At 57.4% G+C, this 13,794-nt stretch overlaps 1 protein-coding gene across 1 annotated transcript; it reads right to left on the reverse strand.

Annotated features, from left to right (window-relative positions):
* Positions 1-487: 487 nt before the first annotated feature.
* LCAT (lecithin-cholesterol acyltransferase) lies at positions 488-7,275 on the reverse strand (the record flags this gene model as incomplete). Its single annotated transcript, XM_082320028.1, has 6 exons — positions 488-1,110; positions 2,488-2,712; positions 2,985-3,080; positions 3,422-3,537; positions 4,000-4,156; positions 7,128-7,275. 6 exons carry the CDS (start codon positions 7,273-7,275, stop codon positions 488-490), a joined length of 1,365 nt encoding a protein of 454 aa, XP_082176154.1.
* Between the last annotated feature and the right edge of the window lie 6,519 nt (positions 7,276-13,794).

Consider the following 13,794-nt stretch of genomic DNA (forward strand, 5'->3'; position numbering starts at 1 on the left):
CAGCCTGCACGCTGATGGCCGGCAGAGGTGCTCTTGCAAGCCGTACCTGCCGTGCCACCCCTGTGCCACCCCCGTGCCACGCCCGCGACTGCCCTGGTAAGTCAGAGCCCGCACACGTTACGCGAGTTGCTCTGTCCCAGGTGAGCAGAGGCTACGGCACCATGGGCTGCACAGCGTCTAAAGTGCCTAAACATGGCTTGCTAGCGACGAGGGCTTGTGCGTACACCGTAATTCACAAGTGTGATGTTAATGAGCTGGCAGCGCGGTTAATTATCCACCTGCTAGTGGGAAGTGACAAGCCTCTTAAGTATAATTAATCGCCGTTCCCAAAAGCAAAACCAATCAGTGTGGAAGTGGGTGCCAGCCCATCCACCTGAGCTGTTGCTCTTGCTCCTTTTCCTTCCAAACTCAGCTCCAAGTCCTTTGCTCCCCTGCATGGCAGCTTGTGGTGGCTACCAGCACAGAGGGAAGCTGGCCCTCATTCCTTTCAGTTCTTTTTGGGCTCCTTAAGGACCTTCTGTCCAGGTAGGATCTTCCCCCCCTTCCCTGCCTCTGGGCTGGATCTCACCTGCCCTGGCTCCCCCTGCTGCTGTGGGCTCCCCAGCAGGATTTCGTTGATGGAACTGAGTGTCAGGTTGCTGAAGACCATGTTAAGGTGGTCGACACCTCGCAGCTCCTGGACGTGCACCTTCTGCTTTTGCTGGTTACGCCATCGCTTGCACAACTCCAAACTGCGTGTGTTGACGGTGTCGTCCCCGTCACCGTAAATCATGTCCACAGGGTCCTCGTAAGGGAAACGCTCGTCATATATGTATGTCTCCACGGTGGGGTAGCCTGTGCCATAGAGGCAATATGTATCCACCCCAGGAGGGGGTAAGCCCTTCAGCAAGTCCTTCATGTCCTCCCACATGTACCAGCCATCCTCCAAGTTGACATCGGTGAAGAAGCGTTGGTAGTCCCGGTAGGTGTAATTGTAAGAGGGCGTGGAGATGAAAATGTGGGTCTCGGGCCAGGCCAGGCTTGTTGGGAACATCCAGGGGCTGGTGGTGGTCATGCGCTGCTCTTCACGCAGCTTGATGTTGGACATGAGTGGGATACCCTGATTGTCACCTGCAGGACACACAGGGGCTCATCAGAAACGGCATCAAAACGTACCCTCGCAAATGGTGCCCCTTGGGCAGCTGTGCTGGGATCCGCCCATCCAGCAGTGAAGGACAGCTGTCTCTGGGGTATGGTTCCACCTCAGATCTTCCCCTGCTTACCCCTGCCTTGCCCATGGCCGTTCATTCTCTCCTCACCCCTCTGGCTGCAGATATCCAGAGCAACTTTCCAAACTCTTCTCACTGGCATAACATCTCTAGCTGCTAGGAGGGGCTGAGTGTAGACAAACCTGGACACGTGATGACCCTGACCAACCCAGTCCTGGACTTCCCTGGCAACCCTGCCACCTCCACACCTGCCTGCAGGGACAGGAGGGAGCTGAGCCCAATGAGGGTGCTGACAACGGGTGGCCAACGCACATGCATCCTGCAAGCTTTGGCATTTTTGGTGCGTCTGGAGCCCTAAGACCATGCAATGATCTCAGATTACCTTAAAAATATCTCTGGCCCTTGTGACAACAGAGAAAAACAGGAGGAGATGACTTAAGGGTGATGCAATGTTAAAGTCTTCAAGCACATGATTTTAATTCCATGCATTTTTGGAGGCTCAGCTTGTGACTTGTAGATATTCTGGGCTGTCAGCATTAGGCAAGTGATTGTGGCTTTCTAGGCTGAAGAGAGACTTAAGAGGAACTGGGTGAAGGGAGATTAAAGCCTGAAGACAGCAAAGCTTATGGGGGATGGGCTTTGAGATGCATGGAGATCCAAGCAAGTGCTGCAGGGGAGTGTGAGTATCCCTTGGGTGGCCTCCATGTCCTCTGCTGCAGAAGGGCTGTATGGTTTGGAGTGAAGGCGCAGATGTCTGGAGAGGCAGTGAGAAGGGAGTGAGCATGCCCCAAACTGCTTCCCTGGCCCCAAGATTTTTGGCTGAGCCCTTTTCTTGCCCAGGATGGGTGTTTTGGCTTTCAAGGAACACCCCTAGCTCAGGAGTCGACCCTGGGCATGGTGCAGGGTGTGCTGCAGGCTTTCTGGAGGGAGCTAGTGTGGAGGAAGGGGGATGGCCAGGCTGCAGGTGGACCCTTCTGACAGCAGTTTTCCATACACACAAACCTACCAGTCCCAATCATGGAAACCAGAGCAAGCTCCAGGGCATGCCCTGGGCCACTCTTCTGCTGTTGGGGCTGTGGCAGGAACTTCCGTGGTGCTTTCTGCACTACGGGATGCAGCGGCATCAGCACCAGAGCACGAGTGCTGCCTCCAGAGACCCCTCAGCCATCTGTCCCCCACCTCTTCCACCACTGTGTCCTTTCCCTGCCCACCACCAGTGTTCCATTTCTGCAGGAGGAAAAGAAAGCAAAGAGGTGGCTGCACACAAGGAGTCACCCACCAGACGCCAGGACACGCAGGGGCTTGACGGACCCTCCCCAGGGGGCACCCAGGGAGATGAAACCCCCAATGTACTGATCTTTCCAGGCTTGCGTCTGCTGTAGCAAGAAGTATAGGATGTTCAGGTTGCCCATGCTGTGTGCGATGAGGAAGACACGTCGCTGGTACTCATCATGCATCTCCTCGATCAGTGCCTTCAGGTTCTGGAAGTATTCGGGCTGCTCCTCTGCGGACAAGAGGGGCACCAGCTCTTGGCCAACTCACTCATGGCCAGAGGGCTCCAGGGCTGACCCTAGGAGCCCCGACCAGAGAGAAGTGCAGAGGCCACAAGTGCCATCATGCATTCACACAACAGCACCGTGAAAGGCCAAATGCCCAACACCACGGGCAGCCATCCCTGTCCAGGGGTTCCTCCACACTAGCCGGCTCACCCAGCCTGTGAGAGCCATCCTGCTTCCCTCCCTGCACAGGTGGCCTGGCCACGAACCCTGTACTTACGGGGTCCAACCCTCCAGTCGTAGGGGGCTGCCCGAACCGTCTGGTCCCTCACATAGCCGTTGTTCACCAGGTTCTGCACCAGGGTGTGCAGGTAACCTACAGGCACAGAGAACGAGTGGGAATTAGGTCTGCTGTCTTCTCCTGTCAGTCTTTTTCCACCCTGGTTCTGGTCATGGCCACAATGTCCTCTGGTAAGCCCTGTAGATTGGTGTCTCAGCCAGAGGTAGTGGCTCTATGTGTCCCATGTGTGCTGGGGTCAAGGATGGGGTGGTCACTGCCGGCACTTGGAGGGAGTGTGTCACCGAGGCCAATGTCTCTCACTCCCAGGTGACCTGGGCTCTCTGCAGAACCAGTCCCTCCTAGAGACACAGAGACCCCTCTCCATTTGCAGGGAGCGCAAGGGATCCCTGGACACCCCACATCTCTCCTCCTCTCACCTGCCAGCTTGCTCTGATCCAGGTATTCCACAGAATAGGTCTTGCCGAAGCCAGGCACGCGGATGTGCACCCCTGGGGCATTGGACATTTTCCGAGAGGTTCGGTTGTACACCACCCTGGGGGGACAGGACAGAAAGTAGCAGAAGAACCATGTCCCCAAGGGATGGGGTGGAGATCACTGGGTGGCAGCTTGGACCTGTGTGGCTATTTCCAAGTCTTGTGTGGATGGGGAGGTGGACTTGTGCCAAGCCAGCATCCATGCCAGTCTTCTGGCATCTCAGGGCAGGAGGCTCTGATGGAGTGGGCTGTCGTGGCCCCCTTGTCCTGTGGCCCCGGGCAGGGTGGCAGCATCTCCAGTGGGTGCTGAGGATGGTCTGGCTGGCACAAGCACGTGGCAGGGACATGGGAAAGGGAAGGGTGCTCAGAGTGGGAGCCAGCCAGTTGTGTTCCCAAACAGTCCCGTGGTGCTCCTGTGGTTTTCCATGTGTGCTAGGTCGTGGCCGGAGGGGAGGAGAGGGGAGGGAGATCCCTGGTAGGTCATTTCCCCAGGGAGCTCCCGGGGTGGTGGTGAGCGGTACCTCGTGTTATCGATCCAGCAGTCAACTCCCACTGGCAGGAAGGTGTTGAGGTTGAGCCAGATGGTGAAATAGTCCTCCGTTTTGCGGTAGCACATCCAGTTCACAACGTCTGGCTTGTCCAACTTTGCTTCCAGCTGGTTCCCAAGACACCCGGGCACTGGTGGCACCACAGAAGGAGAGCAGAGCCAGCTACAGACCCCATCCCACTGACCCTGTGGGGCTGCCCAGCCTGGTGCTTTGCCTGGCCCCCCAAGCAGGGCTCCCCTGGGGCTCCCCGGCTAGGGACACCTGGACACCCGCTGGAGCAGCATCCCTGGAGAACAGCCTGCTCTGCGCAAGAGTGAGGGCACTCAGAGCCAAGATGCGGGGTGAGCATGGAAGCGGCACTAAAAATGCATCCTCGGGGACCCCCTGAGCTGCCTCTCCCATGGGGTGATCCTCAGAGCTGCCACCCTCAGTCCAAACCTGCCAATCCCTACAAGCATGAAGCATCCCGGATTATTCCCCACTGCCTGGCTGGGTTTCCATCCTCCTCTCCTCGCTGTTGCCTGGCGGAAGGAGCCGGTGCTGCTCAGGGCTGCCCAGCCCTACTGCATCCCCTGGCAGATCAGGGATGCACAGAGTCCCCAGGGAGGTGAAAGTCATCCCGGTGCTGGCACCTGAGGCCCACGCACTGTTTTCCTGAACTTTAAACCCTCCACACAGACTGACAAAGTTCTCTGAAATGGTTCGGTGCTGAGTGGAACCGTATCCTGCAGGAATTCAGTGCAAAGAGCGCATATGGTAAACACAGTGTGGTTTTAAGCAGGTTCACAGTCTGACATGTGCAACCTGGGCTCCCTCAATGGAGGGTGACCATCACCAGGGCACCTGGTCTGCCTCTGGGATTCTTCGCAGGGATGGGACACCCATCCTGGTGCCACCCTGGTATGTGTGCCTGTGCCACGGGCACACGCCATGGAGAGTGTTCCCAGCTGGCGTGCAGGAGCTGAGTGCCAGCTCCCGGTGCCAGCGCTGACCCCAAGGGTGAGGACAAGAGGTAAAGGGACTGCAGGGGACAGTGGCTGTGAGCCTGGTGGGATGGGACCACTGGGTGATGAATCCCACAGCCTCAGTGGGTCCTGGACTGGCCCACGATGCATGGCTGGGGACAGTGTGGACCTTCAATGCTGCTGCAGGCACTGTCTGCTATGTGTCCCATGTAAGGTGCTTCCCCCAAGGATGCCATGAGCTGCTTTGTGGCCTAAAGTCCCTATAGATGCCTGCCCTGCTCTGGTCTGGGACCTGGACCCGGGCTGTGCTGTGGTGGTGGGACCCACAAGCATGGCGGGGTGGGAGCCACACTGCCTGGCGTTGGGGATGAAGGATGCAGACGAGGAGCATCTTTGAACTGAGAAGGATGTCCCCCATTTTCCTTGGTCTCCACCAGCCTCAGGCGTCCCTACACCCCAGGGTCCATGCGTGCAGGTGTTTTGGGGAGCCTGTCCCTGTCACAGGGTGCAAGGGCAGCCTGGCCTGGAGATGCTGTAGCCCCATCCCACCCACCACGGCACCAGCTCCTGCAGCGTGGCAGGGGCATGGCTGCAGCCTCCAAAAGCCTCATCCCATGCAAGAAGTGAAGGGGATGTAGTGGTTTCCTCCCTGAACCTGCTTCACAGCTCCCTCACCTCTGTGGCATCTCCCCAGGGATACAGGGAGGGTCTAATCCTGCCTTCAAAGCACCTGGCTGGGGACCAGACCATCCAGTGGACCCTGGCATAGGAAAGACAAGGCAGGGAGCGAGCAGAGAGGACCTCCCCAGCCAGTAAGAAGAGCAGGACCACGAGCTGCTCTGATGGCTCCCGAAGGTGCACAGCCAGCACCCCTGCCCCCGGCATGCAGCCCTGAGCTCTGCCTCCCCTTCCAGAGGACATTAGGTAATTATTAAGGGAGTTCCTGTGGGGGCAGAGGGGTTATCGGCGGTCCCAAGGGCACTGGGGGTTTCCAGGACGCCTGGCCCAGGGGGATGGGCTACGCACGGATGCTGAGCAGCACATGGGGCAACCGGACCAGGCTGGGCACAGGACAGGGGCTGAGGCTGGTACCAGGGGCACAGGGAGATGCTCCGACCATCACAAGCCATCCTGAGAAGAGGTGCCTGGTGACAGCCACCCAGGTCTCCTGGCCACCAGCATGGCCAAACAGAACCTGCCCCAGGGCACTGAGGCTCCAGACACCATCCCCTGCTCTCTGATGCCTCTGGGAAGGGAGTTTGCGGGGTCAGCCCTCAGCATTGCAGCAGGGATGTTCTGCTTTTTCTCTTCTCTTTTTAAAGGGGAAACTTGGCTTCATTCAAAGAAAAGGAGAAAAAAACCCAGTCCTGCTCAGCAGAGGTTTCATCGCAAAACCCTAGCTTGAGTCCCCAGTGATGGCACAGCGGCAAAGGAAGGCAGAGCCGTGCAGGATGGAGGTACCAGCTGGTGGCTGCTGCTCCCACCTCCGCCTCCCGGAGGTGATGCCCCAGCCTCTCCTTTCACCTCCCTCAGCACCTCTGCCAAAGGCTCGCTTTCCTCTATGCCATCCCCCAGGTAGGGTGGATGTTGGATGGGATACAAGATGGACACCCTTCTGCAGCTGCAGAGGATGACTTAACCATCACCAGGGAGGGGCAGAAGACACAGGATGGCGTGGGTTTTGGGGGAGCAAGGGGTGGTGGATGCTGGCCCACTGCACCGGCAGCAGCAGCTCTGGGAAGCGGCAGATGAGGATGTGCTGCAGACCCTGTCCCTCTGCCAGCAGAGCCCCCCCTGAACCGAGCAAGCCCTAAAACACCCTCTGGGCCAGCTGTGAGATTTTAGAGCCCCATTTGCTTTCTGGGGTGCCCAGCTTTCACTCCCAGCTCCAAGCAGCTGTGGCTGGGCATGGCCAGCCCTGCATCCCCAGCCCAGTGGATGGGAGGGGACCTAGGAGCCGTGTGTCACCCCCCCCTCGGTAGCTCCAGCTCCAGATTGCAAAGGGCCACTGCAGCCAAGAGCTGCCAAGGTGCTGACAGCGTGGCACCCCAACCTCACTGCTGGCTCCAGGGGGGCTGCGCGGCACTGGGGTGCCCACCCATACCCCTCGTGGTGCCCATGCTGGTGTGACCTTACCGAGTACCACAGGCGGGGTGCTGTTGGTCGGGGGAGCTTCTGGGGTGGTAGTGGGTGGAAAGAGGACGTTGAAGAGCCAGAACTGGGACGTGGGCTGCAGGAGCAGCGACAGCGTCAGCAACGCAACCCTGGTGCCGCTGCTCCCCATGGCAAGCTTGGCCGGGATCCTCCGAACGTCTCCAAGCAAAACAGCCTTTTATATTTTTTACGCAGGTCCAGCCAAGAGGCACCAGGGCTGCAGGGGAGGGGAGAGCTGCAAGGGGCTGGCCGTGCTGGGAGGAGGGACGGGGAGGGCCGAAGGACCGGCCTTGCGGACATGCCATGGCCTGCCAAGGCAGCCCAGAGTTGCCCAGGCGCTCTCTGCACCCCAAGAGCCCTGCTTGGGGGTACCAGCGGAGCTGGCACATAATTTTAGCACCTTCCCAGTGCCTCAGCGTCCCTCCACTGTGTGCTAGGGTTGCGGCTGCCATGCACTTCCCCCTGCACCATGCTCCCAGGGTAACACCACGGGGCTGCCCAGGGCTGCCAGCTCCCTGCCTGCTCCCTGCCTGGGTGAACACAGCGCCTCTCTGCTCCTCTTGCCGTTGGCTGGGGGGGCTGGTGCTGCCGACATGGCCAGGCAGACCCCAAACCTCTGGGAGACATCGGGGCTGGGACAGGTGAGGACACATCTGGGCAGCCCCTTGTGCCACATGGCAGCAGCATGTTCCCCAGTGCCACCCTAGGCATTGCCCCTGCTCCGTGCCCCCCTGCCCGGGCTGTTCCATGCAGCATCCCTCGACAGGCACTCATCCTGGGACCCTGCAGCTCCTGGCCACTGCGGGCTCTGGGTCCCCGTGGGTGCCCCCTCAGTACCAGCCCCAGCTGGGGGGAGCCCCCACAGCCCCCAGCCTGCATGGGCAGGGCTCCAGGTGGCCCTGCCTGAACCAGGTACCAGGGATCTTTGGGTACTGTGAGGAATCCAAGGGATGGCAGGGTGACCTGGGCCAGCAGCACCTGGAGGGGCACAGGGCAGAAGGGGTCAGAGTGCAGGGGGGCGATCCCAGGTGCCCCTTCCCCAGGAGGGGGGAGTTGGTCCCTGACGGCATCCCCCTCTGGCCATCCAGCCCCTGCCCAGTGCTCAGCCCCACTGAGGCACTAATAGGGAGCTGCTGGCAGGTCCCCAGGAACCCTGGGGCACAGTCCAGCCCCAGGGGGAGGAAGAAGAGGGTGACATCTCAGCTTCACGTGGGCTTTTTCAGTTGTTTTTGCAATGCACAGCCACAGTGCCTGCTCTGAAGGTGTGTCTGTGCTGCGTTTCAGAAGGAGGGGGTTACAAATCTACGTGAGGATGCAGAAATGGGCTCCATGTGCCCACGCAACCCTCACCTAGTCCCTTGGGAGACTCCATCCCCCTGACACAGTCAGTCTCCTGGTGCACCCAAGCCTTGCTCTGCCCAAGGAAAACTTTACTAGCCCAGCAGGCAAGCGCTGAACAAACTGACCGTGGAGATGAGGAGGTCGGATTCAGGGTGCAGGGGCTTCCCATCCCATCTCAGGGGTCAGCGTCACCCTTGGGCTGAGCTCAGTTGCACCAGATGAGCACACGGGGCTCAGGGGAAAAAGGATGTGGGGATGCATCTCCATCATGCTCTCCTTGGCGGACAGAAAGCCGGGGACACCCTGGGAGCATGAACAGGAGCAATAAGAAATCTCTGCTCACCCCAAGCCCTGCCCTGTCCTCTGCCTTTGTCAGGCTCTCTGCCCTGAAGCCGCTCGCTGGGCAGCCCCTCGCTTGGGGGGTGTCTAGTTACCCCAGGGCTTATTATGGCATAATTTAGCTTTTCTCCTTAAAATCGCTGCTCTTGACTTTCAGCCTGGTATGTTGTGTCCAGCAGTGCTGCCTGTGTGGGGTCAGGGCTGTGGGCAAGAGGAGATGTTCTCCCTGCTCCGGTCCGCCTCAAGGGCCACGTGCCGGGCTGTGTGCCTGGGGAGAGGTTGCAGGATGGGAGAAATTAGGGCTTTTCTTATTTTTGAAATGTGTTAGCAGAAAGTCAGCAGGATGGCATGGCCGTGTGTCCAGCTGGACCTTCCACCCGTGGACCCAATGCTGTAGCCAAGGGGAAGAGCTGCTCCTTATTGGAGAGGCCAGAGGAAAGCATTTGAGAAGAGGTGAATGGTGCTGAGACATGGTGGTGGAGCAGAAACCAACTGCTCATGGACTTGCTCCAGCTTTCCCAGTGTGCTTCAGCCTTCCCAGTGTGCTCCAGTGGGGCAATGGGCCAGTGCGCAGCAGTGCTGAGCAGAGGGATGCTGCGGGGGGAGTCCAAGATCATCCAGAGTGTGGCCTTTTGATCCTTTGGGTACAAATACCTCCTACCCAACATCTTCTCTGGAGCTGAGCTCTGGGGCAGAAAGCTGCTGCATCCCATCTCCTCTCACTCTGTGAGGAAGGGAGAAACACATGCAGCCTTTCCAGGGAGGCTTTCCTTCCAGCTTGGCCAGGATGGGAATAAAGAGGTACAGCAGAGTGGGTTGGCTTCAGAAAAGTCATACTACTGAAGGGAAGATGTCGTCTTCCTCCCAGAGAAGAGAGAGTTGCATTGGGTCTGTGTGGGGCTGGAGGGCACTGGTGGGTGGCCTGGGCTGGCAGGGTGGGTTCCCTGCGGAGCAGAACCAGGAGGAAGGGCAGGAGCAAAGGAAGGGCAGCCTTTGGGAGCCCCTCAGAGCTTGTGGCCCCCTCCTTGGGCACAGCGTCTCTGCAAACCAACCTCCTTGCAGCCGCCTCCCTCGCATCTGCAGCCCGGCCTTCCCAAGCACCAGGCTGTTGGCAAAACCATTGCTGTGACTCGGATTCGAACCGAGGTTGCTGCGGCCACAACGCAGAGTACTGACCACTATACGATCACAGCCGTCGAGCAGGGGGCCCCACGCTGCCGCTCCTCTCCTCCGGCTGGATCCCCCCTGCCTCCCTCGGGGAGTGGTGCGGGGGCAGCGGGGGTTTTACAGCCGCCCCTACGGCACCCTGCTCGCCCTCCCGTGGGCGCATCCCTACGGCACTGGCACTTTCCCAGGGCACATCCCTGTGTCACGATCAGTCCCCCCGTGGGATGCCGGTCCAGCCCATGCCCAGAAGCTGGGTGCAGAGCCCAGTGTGTGCAGGCAGCATGGCTGAGTGGGCTGAGGAGCTGGTGCTGGGCGCTGGTCTCTGGAAAAGCAAGTTCAAAGCCCGCTGCTGCTGGGTTATTATTTTCCCAGGCTGCTGGGATTGTCACCCACAGCCCTGGCCGGGCTCTCCTTCTCCTCTGCCTCCACTCTGGCTTTTGCCTGCCCCGAGAGGATAAACCTGATGTTTATGCCTGCCAGGGCAGGGCAGAGGTCCTGGTGGTGCTCTTCCTCACGGGAGGACGCCCTCCACTGTGGTGGCCTTGTTGGGGCACTACGGGGCTGGAAGAGGTCAAAGCAAGTCCCCATGTTGTCCCTTCAGTGATGCAGTGAAGTGGGGTCCTCACTGCCTGTCTTGAACATCCCCCAAAACCCCAAATATGAGCCTGGATAGCTCAGTTGGGAGAGCATCAGACTTTTAATCTGAGGGTCCAGGGTTCAAGCCCCTGTTCAGGCGAAGGCTTTATCCTTTAGGAGCCCATGGGCAGAAACAGAACCTCTTCCTGCTGGGACAAGTCCCTCCTGGAACAGCTGAGATGGGGATGAACCTGGGGACTGGTGTTCAGGTACCCAAACCGACCACCTTCAATTCAAGCAGCTTCCTCAGAGGCTGGGTTCCTGCTGGCACCTCCTTTTTCTGTGTGATGACCTCCACAAAGATGATGAAGGGACTGTGGCATCTCTCCTAGGAGGGAAGCCGGGCTCTTCTCAGTGGTGCCCAGTGACAGGACCAGAGGCAATGGGCACAAACTGGAATACAGGAGGCTCCATCTGAACATCACGAGACACTTTTTCACTGTCAGGGTGACCGAGCACTGGCACAGGTTGCCCAGGGAGGCTGTGGAGTCTCCATCCATGGAGGTATTCAGAAGCTGTCTGGACACGGTCCTGGGCAACCAGCTCTGGGTGGTCCTGCTTGAGCAGGGCATTGGGCTGGATGACAGAAGTCCCTTCCAACCTCAACCATCCTGTGATTCTGTTGCCTGTCATCCCAAACCCACTCCAACCAAAGCAGAGCCCTGCATCGTCTTAAGGGAAGATGGTTCATGTGAGAGTAGAGGCTGCAGCGACCCGTGGGGCCACCACACTGCTTCAGCTAAGCCCTGAATTACACTGTGTACAGGTATATACACTTCATGTTATTTTGGCAAAATAGAAACTCTTGTAGCAGAAAGTTGAGTAATATTGGATGAAAAACATCCCCTTTGGGATTTTGACATTTTTCAACCTGAACATACATCAGTTACTCAAGCACAGATCAGGTAAGTTTAATGGCCTTATCACCAAAACTGACTTTCTGGGAGGAAAAAAAAGGAGGGGTGAAGAAATTGTGTATTTCTTTGTGTTTCTGCTTTTAAGCTGGGTAAAATGGGACAGGTACTGCTGCTGCTAAAGGACGACTTCTCTAGATGTTTGTCTTCTCTTCCTTCTGTATTATCTTTAGAAGGGAAAATGCTTTTTGATCTTTCTCTGCGTAAAGAAATATGTGTTTTCAGTAAAAGAGGAAATGAAGATCAGAGACGTGTGAAGTTGTGCAAGTAGTGTCCTATAAACTGCAAATCCTAAAGGTAAATGCGTAATGAATTTTGCTCTCCATTTCTTGCTATGGATAAGGTGTGAAAGAAAAATAATTCATTTTATGCAATTAAAAAGCCTCCCTTTCCCCTTCCCAGACACCTGAGTCAATTTGTCTGGGCACTGGCAGCCCCCTGCTACTTTCAGTTACCCCTGCAGTGGTGAATAAATTGAGACCTGCTGCTCAGGTAGCGTCTTCTCCACCAGCTGAGCCCTGAGTGCAACCTATGCGATACTTTGTGCAGGTAGTTGTAATTTCATTTTTGCAAGCTGCTGTCCAGAGTGAGTTCTGCACAGCTGTCAGGAGAGGGCACCAAGACCAAGCAAACAGGGTGTCTCCATGGTCTGAAAGCTCCTGAAGAGTAAAGGCAACAGTTTAAAACACTTCTTCAAGCTGAAGCACCTCTTGGTGCACCCCAGAGATCTCCACCTGCCTCTTGGTGCCCATAAGACCTCTGGTTCTCAGACCTGCAGTGTGTCAGGGTCATCCCTCAGCACTGGATGGGTTTTGCCTCTGCCATGGAAGCATCCCTGGAGGTGCTGCAGCCAAAATCCCATTCCCCAGGAGCTGGGAGTGCCAGCAGTGGGTTTTCATCATCTTGATCTTCTTTCTTCTTCAGGTGGCTGCTGTGGCAGAGCCTTCCTACCTTGGAGGGCGGGAGGGAGCTCTTGGCTCTCTGGAGCCGAGCCTGGGGCAGCAAGCTGCTGCCTCCCACCTCCTCTGGCTCTGCGGGGTGGCTACAGCATCTTCTGGTCCCCTTTTTGCAGAACTAGTAAGGGGAAGGTGGAAAGCTTCGTGATTCCCTCTAAATTTTCAAGCTTTGCCTGGAAAATGGAGAAGCTGGAGTGCTTTCCCAGAGCATGGGGAAGCTGTCACTGCAGCCCCACCGGAGACACTACAGTGCAGTGACTACAGGTCAGGAAATCATTGTAGGTGTGAGTCCGGTCACTCTTCGGAGCAGAGAGCATGTCAGAGCTTGTGGCTCCCTCCTAGGGCACAGCATCTTTGCAAACTAACCTCCTGGCAGATGCCTCCCTTGCATCTGCAAACTGGCTTTTTCGTGCACCAGGTGATTTGCAAAACCATTGCTGTGACTCGGATTCGAACCGAGGTTGCTGCGGCCACAACGCAGAGTACTGACCACTATACGATCACAGCAGAAGTCATCCTGCCACACGCTGGGACCATGGGGAGGAGAGCGCCTGCACTGTCCCCTCTCCTGGCACATGGCAGCCTGCATGGCCTGGCAAACACTATTTTATTAAGGCGGCTACAGATGGACTTGGATGCTGCTGCTCAGAGCCTCAGCAGTCTGGAATGAGGCCCTAAATTGTGCAAAACACTGGTAATGCCGGGATGGCACTTGGGGACTGAGGTGGCTGCAAAACACAGTGCTGTTGAGGGGATATCGTGCCATGGGGGCATCATGCAGTAGGGGCATCATGCTATAATACAGCAAATTTAGTATTATAGTAGTTCAAGTTACACAAGAGGTACATAATTAAGTAACTTTATAGCATCGTAAGTACATGATACAAGTTTGTGGCAATTCAGTTTAAAATACAACAAATGGCACGAGGATCTCCATGGGGAGCTGAGTGATACTGTGGGAACGCCCTGGACAGGGAGGTCCAGGTAACCCGGGATGTCCCCAGGACCCCTCATCCAACATCCAACATCCCCAGGGCCCCACTACCACCTCCCTGCCCAGCCATGGTCCCTGCAGAGAAATCCTTCCCTGACAGCATCACTCAGGCACAGGAAAGCCCAGGGCAGGCAGCATGGTTGGGCTGAGCCTCTTGGCTGGGCTCAGCCTTGCAGGGTTCCTTGGATTGGTCTTGTCCTCCAACCTTGTGTCTCCAGGGTTTGTGTTGACACTGAAGCCTGCCTTTCAGCCCTTGGTTTTCTCCCAAAACCACCCCTCCAACTGCTTCTGTGACACTTTTA

Source organism: Platalea leucorodia (genome assembly GCF_965183815.1).
Source record: "Platalea leucorodia genome assembly, chromosome: 8".
NCBI lineage: Eukaryota > Metazoa > Chordata > Aves > Pelecaniformes > Threskiornithidae > Platalea > Platalea leucorodia.